At 35.4% G+C, this 14,581-nt stretch overlaps 1 protein-coding gene across 9 annotated transcripts in view; it reads left to right on the top strand.

Moving 5' to 3' along the window:
- Positions 1-10,583, top strand: part of LOC138701630 (serine/arginine repetitive matrix protein 5) — a 57,633-nt gene extending 47,050 nt beyond the window's left edge. For all 9 annotated transcript variants that reach the window (XM_069828729.1, XM_069828722.1, XM_069828724.1 and 6 more), the window contains one exon: positions 436-10,583. In XM_069828729.1, coding sequence (XP_069684830.1) covers positions 436-1,071 — 636 coding nt within the window. In that variant the 3' untranslated portion in view covers positions 1,072-10,583. The remainder of the gene's footprint in view (positions 1-435) is intronic.
- The last annotated feature ends 3,998 nt before the right edge of the window (positions 10,584-14,581 follow it).

Raw genomic sequence — 14,581 nt, forward strand, 5'->3', positions numbered from 1 at the left:
GTGCGATTATGTGGAGAAATAATTAAATGGATATCAACAATAAAGTTGTAGGAAGTTACCACTTTTTGTTTTACTCGCATAACTATAGCCATTTTCAAAAAAAAATTTGAAGGCAAAACTTTTCAAAACAACCTTGTAGAAATGATTGGAGGGAACACATTCAAAGATTGTCTGAAAACTTTATACCAAAAATAATATTAGATTATGAACCGAAAGGTAAAAGGAATATTATATTGGTAGACTAAGAAAGTGTTGGAGAGAACAATTTTAATTCTAATTCCTGAGACGGAATATGTTTTGATGGCTTTAATGTCTTGATGGTTTAATCCTTGAAATATGATGATGTTTACTAATTGTTCAGGTGTATAAAGTATGGGTTTTGTTTGTAATTTAATCCAGGAGTAAAATCATGAATTGAACCAATTGCGTTTCTAGGGTTCAAGCAAGAAACGGAAGAGTGGGGGCAGCAAGTCAAGCCGCAGTAAACGGCGCCGTTCCTTACCTGTGGCAGAAGGCAGCACCAGTCGTCGAAGAAGTTCACCTCCAGCCTCCTGTTCTGATGAGAGTTCGACATCATCTGTGACATCTGGAGGAGGTGTACCAAAACTCACATTATCAGAACGCTTTGGTAAGATGGCTCAGTGGTCAGTCGATCGGAGGGACCTGGATGGTGTTAAGAATATGCGTATCACTAAGGACTCAGACAGCTCAGACCTCAAAGTCGTTATAGAGGGCGAACGGTACCACCGGACGCTCAGCCCCATGCCAGTGAATGACCGTCGCGTTGGTGCAGGTTACTTCCCAGAGTCACTGCATTCTGGGCCAATTGGTTTAGATGCCTGGGATGATGTCAGGGTGCGATACAAGTACTACAAGGACCGGGGATATCTCCGAGACCTGACTCTAGATGACTACATGAAGTGGGAGGAGTGGTGGTACAAGTATCAGGAGTGGCTGGAAGCGGAGCGCTATTATGAGCACTGGGCTGCTCTGAGGGCCGAGCAAGCTGCACGGGGAGGTGCCAACAAGATGTGGAATGACCAGGGCCTTAGGAAGCGCAGAAGGTTATAAGCAATGACTACACATGTATGCCAGACAAGTTCAGCAGAGACACTTGATTGTGAATGTATCCATTACAAGTTTCCAGAGTTATAGATTTGTGCTGACATTTGTTTAAACTTAATTTGCGTTATACAACAATGAAATATGATTTATCTTATTGTAGTGACCTGATCTGTGTCTCCTTTTATATTTGGCATACATGTGGGGTGCATTGTTGTGGATGGAATCTCGGCTGCCCTTTTCCATGAGACTGCACTAACACCTCTCCCTCTCTCAATCACCTCAGATGTTTGTGTGCGTGCCTGGTGCTTGTACATTGGTATGAATGAACTGTGCAATTCGTTAGGATATCCCACCTATTGGTCTGATTGGTGTTGTTAACATTGCTGGAAATGTTGAGATCTGCATGCTGACAATTGTTAATACTTTGCACAAGGCAGCTTGGTATATTGTACAGTGCCATTTTATGCAGAATAGATTGTGCTGCACAGTTTACTCTCAAGAAAGAGTCAATGAATTTGTATTATTATTATTATTATTATTATTATTATTATTATTATTATTATTATTATTATTATTATTATTATCATTATTATTATTATTCGGTGAGAAAGGAATTTATGTGAGTAGTATAGAAATTTGGTGAATGATAGGGTTACTGTATTTTTCATAGCACAAAAACCTTGGAGAAAATAAAATTGTGATTTTTAGCATTAGGATCCATTGCTAACAGTAGTTAAAGAACAGGTGCAGAAAGCCTTTGCACTGAATAATAGGGTTGTGAATCATTAACACTTTCAGCCATTAACAGTATTTTATATAAATAATTATTGAAGCTTCACTAATCTACAAGAATACATTTGAGTGAAGAGGAGATTCAATGGTATTTGCGGATTACATTGAATACTAAAGCATAATGTATGCAATTATAATGAAATTACCTTTTCTATAGCAAAGAATGTTTTCGTTTTTCTCATAAATTCTTATTGGTTTGGAAATGTTTTTCGAATCACAAAGGTCATTGCATTTATTTGTAGGGAGTAACCAAATCTTTCTGAGATTACATGGTACTTTTTTGAAGCTCCAAGTTGCTACAGATTTCACAGGTATTCACGGTGTATGGATACAGATACTTGCAAATATAGCATGGCCCTCTTTTTTTTTTTTTTTTTTTTTTTTTTTCACCTTTTGCGCAAATCTACATAAGAATTCTTAGTTTTGGATTAAATATAAAGTGCACAGAATTAAAAAAATATAGGAATTGATTACTCACGTTCTAGGTCTTGATGAAGAATTGAAGTTAATGCAGTAGAATGAAAATAAAGAAATAGAAGCATGGGGACACTATAAATTCTTATTCATACTGCATCTACATTTTCAACTTTGTGTATAATAGAGCATCAAATCCTTACATTGCAGTACATGCTAAACAGAATGTGCTGTTATCATGCGCTAGACACTAGCCAGTTGATCTCCAGCACCAGAAAGATAAGCTTTTTTGATTCCGAACGTATTTTGACTATATAATGAGTATGTAAAGTTAGAATTTATGAAATATTTATATTACCGGTTTTTTATAGTTGTGAAACTTGGACTGTCACTTTGAGAGAGGAACAGAGATTAAGGGTATTTGAGAATAAGGTGCTTAGGAAAATATTTGGGGCTAAGAGGGATGAAGTTACAGGAGAATGGAGAGAAAGTTACACAACTCAGAACTGCATGCATTGTATTCTTCACCTGACATAATTAGGAACATTAAATCCAGACGTTTGAGATGGGCAGGGCATGTAGCACGTATGGACGAACCCAGAAATGCGTATAGAGTGTTAGTTGGGAGACCGGAGGGAAAAAGACCTTTAGGGAGGCCGAGACGTAGATGGGAGGATAACATTAAAATGGATTTGAGGGAGGTGGGATATGATGATAGAGACTGGATTAATCTTGCACAGGATAGGGACCATTGGCGGGCTTATGTGAGGGCGGCAATGAACCTTCGGGTTCCTTAAAAGCCATTTGTAAGTAAGTTAAATTGTCCCTTCATTGATTTTTAAAATTCACGTTATGTAAAGATAGATGTAAAATAAAACAATATCTGTAGGATAGCATTTGTTTGAGAAATATTGATAAAATTTCACTATCCAATGCTCGTTTTCTATGTATCGTCTTTTCTTCATTTTTTGTTTCCATGTTAATTCCTTTAACTTAGAACAAACATATGATATATGCTGCATCGTAATTATTAGCAACTAATTTGGAAAAAATATCGTCCACAAACATACATTCAACATGAGTCAGATGAGGAATAGTGAATAGTGACCACTAGGGATGCCAACATAACAAGACAAAACAATAAACATGCTACTGTATAGGTTCTGAAAGGGAAATGAAAGAAGGTAATGACTTTGTATTTCACTTCTTTTCTTTCTGAAAGCCTTCATATAAAATAGAAAATGAAAAATTTATGTACAACAAGTTATATTTATTAAGACAACGATTTCCAAAAGAAACAATTTCCATTTTATTTCACAAATTATTACTTCAATAATTGATTTAACATTTATATCAATTGGTGTTTTCAGCTAGATGCAGGTGCACTTTATGATTTATGTTATTTCGAGAGATAAAAGCTTTCATGTTTCAAATACATTTGGCAACAGAAAAGGATAGGGTTTACCTACAATGCAGTGTACAAGAATGATAGATGATAGTCTGTTTAATATAGAGAGCTAGTTAAACCTAAGGGACTGGCACTCCTGTTGCCTGGCAAGCAGATTGCTGGTTCTTTTGAATAACACTCCTGCTTTTTTTGGCACTAATCTGGCAAGTGATCATTCCGTAAGTTGTGAATTATTTGTGGAAATAAAGATTATCTTACGTGAATCTCAGAGTATTTGTTCAAAATGTCTTCCACTACATGCTATACACATGTTGCAGCAATATATGAAGTTCTGAAAAACTCGCTGGAACTTTCCTCACTAATACTATTTTACATGTAAGCCATGTTATTTCATTGAGAGCCTCTAGAATAACTGATTGTTTTTGTATACTTTTTGAGGATACCCATAGTTAAAAGTCATATGTCAACAAACCTTTAAAATCAGGCAGACCATAGTCCACTATTTATTACTTTGCCAAACATTTCGTGAATGCACTGATGTGTTTGCTGTTGTGTCACCTTGCTTAAAAATGTGTAATGCTTTCTCTGCTTTGTGAGAAATGTGAAAATGATTGCAAAATGTCATTCATATAACATTCCAAATTAATTTTTTCTTCAAAGAAATATGATCCCAACTATTATTCACCCACTAACAGCACACCGTAGTCCCACTTTTTGTTCATGTAATGGGCCTTCATGAGAACAATGTGGATTTTGATGTCTCAGTGCCGAGTATTCTTGGTGGTCACATAGCTAAGCTTCATCATTATAACAAGAAGCATTGGATCAATGACTTCGTGGATTGATTGTAACATCCTTTTAGAAAATCGTATGTTTGCTACTGGATTAGCTTATAGGGTTGGATTTTTATTTTTTAATTTCAAACCCCTCATCACATAATGTTACGATATGTTCAAATTCTTGTGCTAGACAATGAGTACTTTTTCTTGTGCTCAACTTTATTTTCACACATATTCTGAAATTTTTGCTCTATTAGAATATACTTTGGACAACATTTCTTCTTATCTAAAACGGAACCTATTTTTCACCACATATTTAAAAATTTAGCATCACACTGTTTCCATGGTTGTGTAGTCTGGAAAATGCTGCTTAAAGTCACGCAAACACAACCCATATGACTACTTCTTCAGTAGATGTGTTTTCAACGACGAAAATGCGTTATTTTACTTTGAATCTACCATTATTAAAAACATGTCTTTCTCAGTACTAAGTGCAAGATTGATGTCGCAAAATATACTGTCGCACACCATACTAAGACATCATGCCTAGACTCACGGAATGCGCGCTGGTTCATGTCCTCATGGGGAAAGAACTATCTCTTGAAATTTTGGCACCAGTCGGCTGATTGGCCTTGGCCTTACATGGACTGTCTTGCCACAGAGAGATGGAATGGAGATTGACAATGTAAAGTTTCAACAGAATTGATCGCCAGCTCATTGCATAAATTGAGGAAAACTCACGCTATTCCAGGCTTGGTAATAATGCCAGTAACTTTGGTTTGACTTGCTCTGTGATATAGCACTTTAAGAATAAAATGCATTATAAAATTGCAGACCATGGACGAACACAACAGAAAAATGAACGAACAGGAAAAATTCCTATGTTCTAACCGGGAATCGAACCTAGGACCTCATGAACTGTAGTCAGAAGCTCTTGACCACTAGCTCATGAGGCTGGTCCATTATAAAATTGTTTGTTGGACTATTTGAGGAGTAAAATTCTTTTAATTTGCAAGATCTGTGTTGAAATTTTTGTACAGTGGAGCCTCGAAGTATCGTTCCTGTTATTGTCGTTCTCCTGCCTTTTTAGTCCCAGAAATAGTCCCATATAAAGTTATTTTTTTGCGGTTCCATTGTTCCTCGAACTATCGTTTTATTGCATCGATTGTTGAGAAATCACAGTCCCGGCGCCATATTTCCCGCATGGATAGTTTTCTTACTATACTTTAAAAGGGCGAACTTTTTGCTCTCCATTATTATCTTTGAAGCAAGAGAATGCAGAAAATTGCGATATGGAGACTGTGTCAAACTTTGCGGAGAAACGTAAAATGTATTACGCCACCATGATACGTGACGTGATTTGTCATCTTAGTGCAGAGTGCAAACTCTCCACATGCGTTTGGTATAGTCTGTTAATGCGGAGATTAGTTATTATGTGTGTGATCTGTGTTATAAAGACAAATATTAGATTCTGAAAAAAAAAAAAAAAAAAATGGAATTTTATAGTAACTTATTGATTAATCATATTTTTTCACACAAGAATGATGTGAAGGTGTATAAACACTTGATACAGTATTATTATGGAATATATTATGCAGTCGTCTTACCTAACGAGATTTGTCATTGTAATGCTGTGACTTGTTTAGAGTCGGCTGTGCTACAACACAGATGCCGATCTTCATAGTGGCAAGTGTTTCTGTACATTGTCTATGTTCAGTAAATGTTATATGCTTAGACACATACAGAAGAAGAGCTAGACAAGTTTCGCATTATTTTCATGCAATATGATATAGGCCTGTTTGTCAACAGTATGGGCTAATGGAAGCTCGCCTTCTTTAAACAGTAGTATTAATTTTATGGCAATGGATTTGTGTTAACACATATCTACATTCTGCACGTATCACGAATCTAGATTTATGATTTTCACATACTTCATTTCTGTCTAAATTATCAGTAATGACCAACATCTTGTAAGGAATAGTGAACTAATTTCTATAGGCATCCAACAAAAAAAACTCAGTGCGCAGAAACCAGCAGGCTTGACTGTCTCGCGCAGATGACATATGCTCCCATTCCCAGCATGCTCTCACACCTTTTGCAGGGGGGTAAGAGGGGTATAGCATGCTTGCCGCAAGGAGTTCGAGCTGAGTTTTGCTTGTAGGATACCTATAGTGTGTATATCATCCTCATCACAAGCATGGCTTGGTACAATGATGTGAGAGGTAGTAAAACTCAACCTTTCTGTTTACTTCAGTATCGTTCTTATCAGAAATTTACTATAGAATTAGGTGTAGAATGTGCATGAAACGAAAGCTAATTGCAGATTTTTTCTGCAAGAAATAGTATACATAATGTTCTAATAAAGGTGCATTCAGTGTTCATTTCGTACTCTATTTAAGCAAACAATAGATTTTTAATCGCAAGTTTATAAACAAGAATAAAATGTTACGAGACACATCCATTATGATTTTATATTATTTATGATTATTGTTAAAAATTAAATGCGATTATGTGGGTATTCCCCCTTAAATCATCCAGGGAACAGTGGCATATGTTCATAACTCTGTTGCATCTATTATACACCTAAATACGATAATTTTTATGGTTTCCCGGTATTATCATTCATGGTATATATTCATGTGAATGAGTTGAGATTGCAAAGGTTAAATGTGCCATTTCACTGGAAATTATGGGTCAGAATTCTTTGTAATATCCCACCCCAGCCATATCTCAGTGTTATTTCACTAAAGTGTTGGCAAAATTATTGGAAGTAACTTGTAGAACTCCTACAACTGAGATATCATTGTACCTGTTTTGTACTGTACGTCTGTTGATGTGTTCATTTCGAAGTTTGGTGTAATGCCATTATTCACTACACAGTACTGGTGGGTGGATAAAGATACTTCATACTTTAGGAACACTTTGTGAAAGATTTTAAGACAGTTTATTTCTAGGTAAAGAATTCTGTAAGTCCGTGGAATTGGGAATTTATTGGCTCTGGTTTTATTCTATAAGTGATGGTATAGAAAACATTTTTTCACAGAAAAGTCTGAGCACTAGATAAAATTAGGAGATTTCTCTTTTGATTTAAACAGATTTATTTATTCAGTACTGAGGTTGATTCTTATAAAATTCTTAAATAGTTCCTTTTATATTATATTGAATAAAATACTTCACTGAAGTTATATCTATCATACTTTCAGTCCAAATTAAATGAGTTTACACCACTAGCTTTGTACCTTGAATTGTGCAAAACTTCAATTGATTATATTCCACATGATGTTTTTGTGTGTACATACATATATACACAGAAATTAGATACATTGTTCTGACATTAATTCATACAAAGTTGAAGTCAAAGGTACAATGGTTTTAGTTTAAAGCTATATTGTACTGTTCACAATTTTTGCATATGCAAAATCTTTTTATTTGTAATTTTGTATCATGGAATTAGGTGGTAGATTTTTGGATCCATAAGCCTTCTGAACAATAATAATAATAATCATCATCATTGGCTTAACAGTCCAAAGCGAGCCATAGCCTCCCTCAAAACTGATCTTCAGGCGTCCCTATCTCTGGCGACCTGTCACCAATCCTGATCCCCAACTGTTTCACGTCCTCCTCGACTCCATCCATCTCAGTCTCGTCTCATAACATTTCTTCTATTCTCCACTCTGCTTTCCATTATTCTCCTCACCATATCCCTTCTCTCCTTCCTCTGAACATGTCCAGTCCATCTTAGTCTTGCCACTCTAATATCCGTAATAATGTCTGAGAAATCATATAGTTGGTAGAGTTCTCTGTTGTATCTTGTTCACCACTTTCCGTTTTCATTGGTTGGCCCATAGATCTTCCTCAGAATCTTCCATTCAAATACCCGAAATCTAGCCATATCGCCTGCAAACAATACCCATGTCTCTGAACAATAATGGGAGCATAAATTTGAAAATAAATTACTTTTGAAAATGTAGAAAACTACGAAATATGGTTAATTGTAGATCCAAATTCAGTTGTTCTGAAAACCATTCTGCAGTAGTTCATATTTAATAAAGGGGAACATCAGAGTTAATTTTAATTTCACTTACAACCACGATATAATATGGAATTGTTCTGTATATTTCTCTAAAATTATTGTGATGTAGATTGTTAAATTGTAGACTGGAAAGCCTTCCTGACGATAGTAGGTATTGCAGCATCTGTACCAGTAATTGATTATGAAAATTTCAGATATTTCGATTTTTTGAAACATGAATTAAATTATTTTATTTTGCATAAGAGCGTAATTTTCATGCATAAATATAACTGACGCGTTTATTGACATGCATGTACTTAAAAGATAAAATGTTTTACACTTTCCTCATAGAAGTTAGTGAATGATAGTATGATGCTTAAGAATTGGGATGCAGAGTTGTTCCTTTACACATGTACTGCACCAAGAGAAAAATTTTAATGGAAAATATGGTAACCCTGAGAAACTGATAACAGATAACACTACCTTTATACACATACATAAATACATATACATATATATTTATGGAATTTAAGCATTAGAGCTCTCCACTAATAGATGAATTTTGCTGTAAAGTGTCACACTGTACTTTACATGGATATTTATTATCTCGTGTATGTATTGAAATGTCTGAATGTGTTTGTAACCGTAGTAAATACTTTGCAACACAAAACTCTATATTTCTTGACAAATTGGTCCTTACACTGTATTTCCTTCTCAAGTGTTGTAGTTGGATTTTATTTCATATTTAATGAAGTACCAGAAACTTCGAAATGTTTATATTGGTAAGGTAAGTAACAATGTTAACAGTAGTATTTAAATAAATTCAGAAAATAAAATTAATTTGCATGTCTGTGTTTTATACCTCTGATTGAGGTTCTGGCTGATATGTACAGATCCAGGAACAAAATTTGGGTCATCTGAATTTTCCAAGTTCCAGTTATACTGAGCATGCGCAGTTTGCTATAACTGAAACTTGGAAAATTCAGGTGGCTCAAATTTTGTTTCTGGGTCTGTACATATATCATCAGGCAAGTAATCTTACTTGATATGTGTGTGTCAGAGGAAAAACAATTATTGTTTGTATACATCTGGATTCTGATTACTGTAATGTTACTAGTCAGTGATATATGCAATGGAGAGCAAAAGGAACTGGCCACTTACCCCATTATCTTCTGGCTTAGTTCCCACAAGAGTGATGCCTTATTGGTATCACTTATGAGGTTCAAATCTATCTTCGGTCAATGAAAACTGGTTAATAATGCCTGATTCCGATAGATAATGGGACTAGTTTAGTAGGGAAATTTCAAATTGGACTTTGTGGTTCCAAAGTTGATTGTACTGGAGCTGTTGTGTTGTTTACCCACCTGATCACATATATAACAGATTGGCCATCCTCATGTTAAAATTGGTAACACATGGAAGAGAACAATCACCAGGTCGCCACTGTCAATTGAGAACAACCACTGGATGGAAGTACAGTTGCTCTATGCAATTCAAATGAGAATTATAACGTGACTTATTATGCAGTAATTAGATGGCAGCATAGTGAAATTGATAAAGGTTGTTACTGTCAAAGCCTATAAGGCTGAGCAATCTGTTCTGTATGTGATCAGGATGTTCACGTTTAAATGAATTTCTTGTGCAGCGAACTTTCTATTGTGATAGGTGTCTCAACTTACTTCAGTAAGCTGGTATTTTTTTGTTTCATAATATTTCTACTTGAAACACCAATGGAAGTTAAAATTTTGGAGCCAACATTTTACATTATTTTGTTAGGTTCAGGGAAATGTGGCGTTTCTAACAGCGATTTGGGGGTGAATTTGTCTCATCAAAGTTCAAGTTTTTTTAATTGATTTGCATTATCAGAGCCATTTATATAGAAAGCCAGAGCCTTGGGTCGGCAATACTATAAATAACTATCAAACAGAGGCCTACTATATGAAAGCAAGTGTTTGTGTTAATGTCGATTTTCAATGTAAATTAATGTTTTGTGTGTGTGTGTGTGTGTCGATGAAATTATGATCACAGTTGTACCAAACGTTCATCGTTTATGTATTATAAATTAAGTGCGTACTGGCGATAAAAGCAAGACAATAAATGAAAATGAAGTGGCTACAGTCTTTGGCAATTTTTATGGTTAACGATGACAAAGTGATTCTTCTAGATATTAAATATTTTATAAACTACATTTTTATAGTCTTACTTGTGGTTTGTGGAGTAGCAGAAATGTTCCAGCCAAATTGTGGGGTTTTATCTGCTTTATATATCAATAAAGTTACTCAGTTGATTTTCAAGTTCATTGTAAAGAGTTATTTTGTGCACTTTTGTTGAAGATTTGGAATGCCTGCTACATGTCAGAACCATCTATAATTTGTAGATACACACACTCACTCTGGGTTTTCGTTTGTTTATTATTATAATTTGGAATAGTTGCAACATGCTTCTTTTCACTTCGTATTTACAGAATTTAAACTTCAGTGAGTTTATGCTTATTGGCACATACTTAATAGATAATGATGTACAGAGAGAGTTAGAACTTCCTCCGCAGTGGCAGACACACTTATATTCTGGTTTAGGTTGGTATTTCTCCCTTGCCTTAGGGGGTAGCCACGCAAACAATACCTGCGCATCCTCGCCAAGATTATACACACAACAACCCTTCAATTTATTGCAGCCAGCAAGTGCATACATTCCGAGAAATGTTTTCAGTTGAAGAACGAGCTTTTATAATGGAATATGTGTTTCGAGGTGACAAATACATTGAAAAAGTGAAACAGAAGTTTCCCAAACTCTAATTTACCTCATCGGGATACAATGCGCGATCTGGTAAATAAATTTCGCAAGACAGGCTCCATGCAAGGTGCTCCACGGTGTGGGAGATCCAGAGTTTTAACGGAAGACAAACTGTTAGATATTTCTAATCGAATGTTAAAAAGCCCAAAAAAAAATCGGTTAGAAAATTGGCACAGCAAACTGACATATCTTATTCCAGTATGCATAGAGCATTAAAGGATGAACTAGGATTACGGCCGTACAAGGTATCGGTAGTGCATGAACTAAAACCCACAGATAATGAGAAAAAGACTAAATTATTGTGTTTGGTTTCAAAGATTTATTCATCGTCATGGTGTTGACGTGTTAGACAGGACATTCTTTACAGACGAAGCTTGGTTTCATCTTTCAGGTTACGTAAATTTCCAGAATACACGGATCTGGTCCTGCGAAAATCCTTATGCAATACATGAAACACCATTGCACTCCCAGAAAAATGGGGTATAGTATATCACGAGCACGCATTATAGGACCAATTTTTTTAACGACAAAGTAAACTCTGAAGTTTATTGGGCAATGAAATTAAACTGAATTAAATAGCTGCTTCTTTCAACAAGATGGCGCCACAGCTTATACATCTAACCGATCTATGCAATTGTTAGGAGAGATTTTCGGTGAAAGAATAATTTCACAGGGATTGTGGCTGCTGAGATCATCCGCTCTTTTGAGGAGCAGCTAAATTTAAAGTGTACTAGAACAATCCTACCACGACTTTGATCAAGGTTTTTGAAAATAAAGTGAAGCGGGTAGACTTATGTCTTCAAGAAAAGGGACTACTTTTTCAACATCTGTAGAGTAGATAAGTGTTTTGGAATTTCAATATTATTTATTTATTATTGCCATTTTAGGATTTGTCGCACCCCATTATCTCCTGGCCTAGTTGCCTGATAAGTGGTGCCTTATTGGTGTCACTTATGAGGTTCAAACTTGTCTTCAGACAGTTGGCTAAACAACGATCATTCTCCGTATCCAGCGCGCTCTCATTTACTCCACTAGCGCAGCCAGTGGTACCACTCCATTCTCCGTATCTAGCGCGCTCTCGCTTATTCCACTAGTGCGGAGAAAGTTCTGACTCACTCTGTATTTTGTTACATATTGTGTTAAAGGTATGTTTCTGCACTTTTTCATAGATCTCTATACTTGGCCTAACTGTATTTACACTATTTGTCTATAATTTACACCCTTATACTTAATTATGTCAGTAGTTTAATTTGTTTATATATATATTTTTTTTGCATACCTAGTTTACATTTTTAACTTGTTTTCTGTAGTTATATTTATTTAAAATTATATTTGAAGAAAGTTTATGACAAATAATTAAGGATAACAGTATTATGGTTAATGGTCAGGTTCAAACCAAAACTGGCTTCCTTACTTATGGCTTTTAAGGAACCTGAAGGTTCATTGCCGCTCTCACATCAGCCCGCCATCGGTCCCTATCCTAAGCAAGATTAATCCAATCTCTACAGTCATCTCCCACCTCCCTCAAATCCATTTTAATATCCTTCCATCTATGTCTCAGCCTCCCCAAAGATCTTTTTCCCTTTGGCCTACAACTGGTTTCCTAAGTGTGACAGATGACATGAGATTAAAACGAGAGGAGTAGTTCTATTCTACTCCTCTTGTTACAGACTTAGTAGCTTCATTAACTCGGTCGTGAACTGACTTGACCCACTTGGTAATAAAACTTCACTTTTGTTCGCCGTTATAATCTAATTATATACTATAAACGAAGAGCCTATCAAATATTATATGGTTAAGAGCATTCCATTTTTTCTCTAAATAAAATCGGGACATCTATACGAAATACTGGCAAAAGGAAGAGAATGATAATTTGCGTTAAGAAGCAAGTTTCATTATTAAATCGAAGCAAATGGATCAACCTATAAAAGTAATTATTATAGGGTAGCATTTTTATTGGACTAGTAGCAAAATAAGGTCAAACTGTTATTTTCCTTTTTTATCATTATTGTTTGTTTAACCTTCCAGATTATCTATTAAATACCATACTGCAATTTGAAGAGCTGCCAATTTAAATAACCTGTATATATGTGATTTATCGATGACAGTTTCGTAATTTTTGCTAAAAATACGTGCATAGCGATTCTGTATTACGAAACAAACAAGAAAGTGTGAGTCCTACAAGAAATTAGGGACATATGGAATTCTTATTATCATAAGATCTTCTATAACGTAATAGCTATTTTGCAATGTTTTGGTAGCAACAAGATGGCGTCAGGTCCATCAAACCGGCTTCACTCCGTCCAATGGTATTAAGATGCTAGTGTCTACTCTATTGTATTCTGTGCTCGTTGCACTCATAGGCATGACATAGTACACATTCTTATCTATAGATGGCACTGCAATGCACATTCGAATCGATTTTGGAAAATTGCTGTGCATGCGGACAGAACCAGAGCCTTCTTTAGTTACAAGCCGGGGCCATACGTCGGCAACACTGTAATTATCTGTCACCCGGAGGCTGACCGTACAGTACACGTGTTTGTGCTAATGCCGATTTCCAATGTAAATTAATGTTACAATATAAGTGTGTGTCGATGGAATTATGTTTGCGGTCGTACCAAACGTTAATTGTTGATGTATTATAAACTAAATGCGTGTTGGTGATAAAAAAAAAGACAATAAATGAAAATAAAATGGTTGCAGTCTTTGGGAATTTTTACGGTTATGGATGACAAAGTAATTGACTATTCTATTAAATATTGTATAACCACATTTTTATATTCTTATTTGTGATTTGTGTGTATCAGAATTCTAGTCAAATTGTTGGGTCTCGCCTGCTATATCAATAAAGTTACGCCGTTGGTTTTCAAAGTCATTGTAAACAGCTGTTTTGTGATCGCATAAATGTTGCAGTTTTGTTGAAGATTCGGAATGCCTGCTATACGTCAGAACTATCTATAATTTGTACATGCATATAATCACTTTGTTGGTTTGGTCAATGTTACTTATGTCCCGCCCACTATAGAGACATAGCCCAATTTTACACATATTTAGTATAACTTGTTGCTTCTTTGACAGGTTAGGTTTGGTTAGTTTAGGTTTTTGTTATAGCCTACCTTGCATATACGATTATAGCGCAACATTGGCAGTGATAAAAGTGAAATATTCGTTCAGTGGGCGTTGGATACTCTACATTCACCGTTGCGTTTTGTTACGTATTATGTTGAAGGGATGTGTTTTCATTTTTTCATAGATTGTTTTACTTGGCTTAACTGTATTTACATCCTCATACTTTTATTATAATAGGAATGTCAA

This window comes from Periplaneta americana, chromosome 6, assembly GCF_040183065.1.
Source record: "Periplaneta americana isolate PAMFEO1 chromosome 6, P.americana_PAMFEO1_priV1, whole genome shotgun sequence".
NCBI classification, from domain to species: Eukaryota; Metazoa; Arthropoda; class Insecta; order Blattodea; family Blattidae; genus Periplaneta; species Periplaneta americana.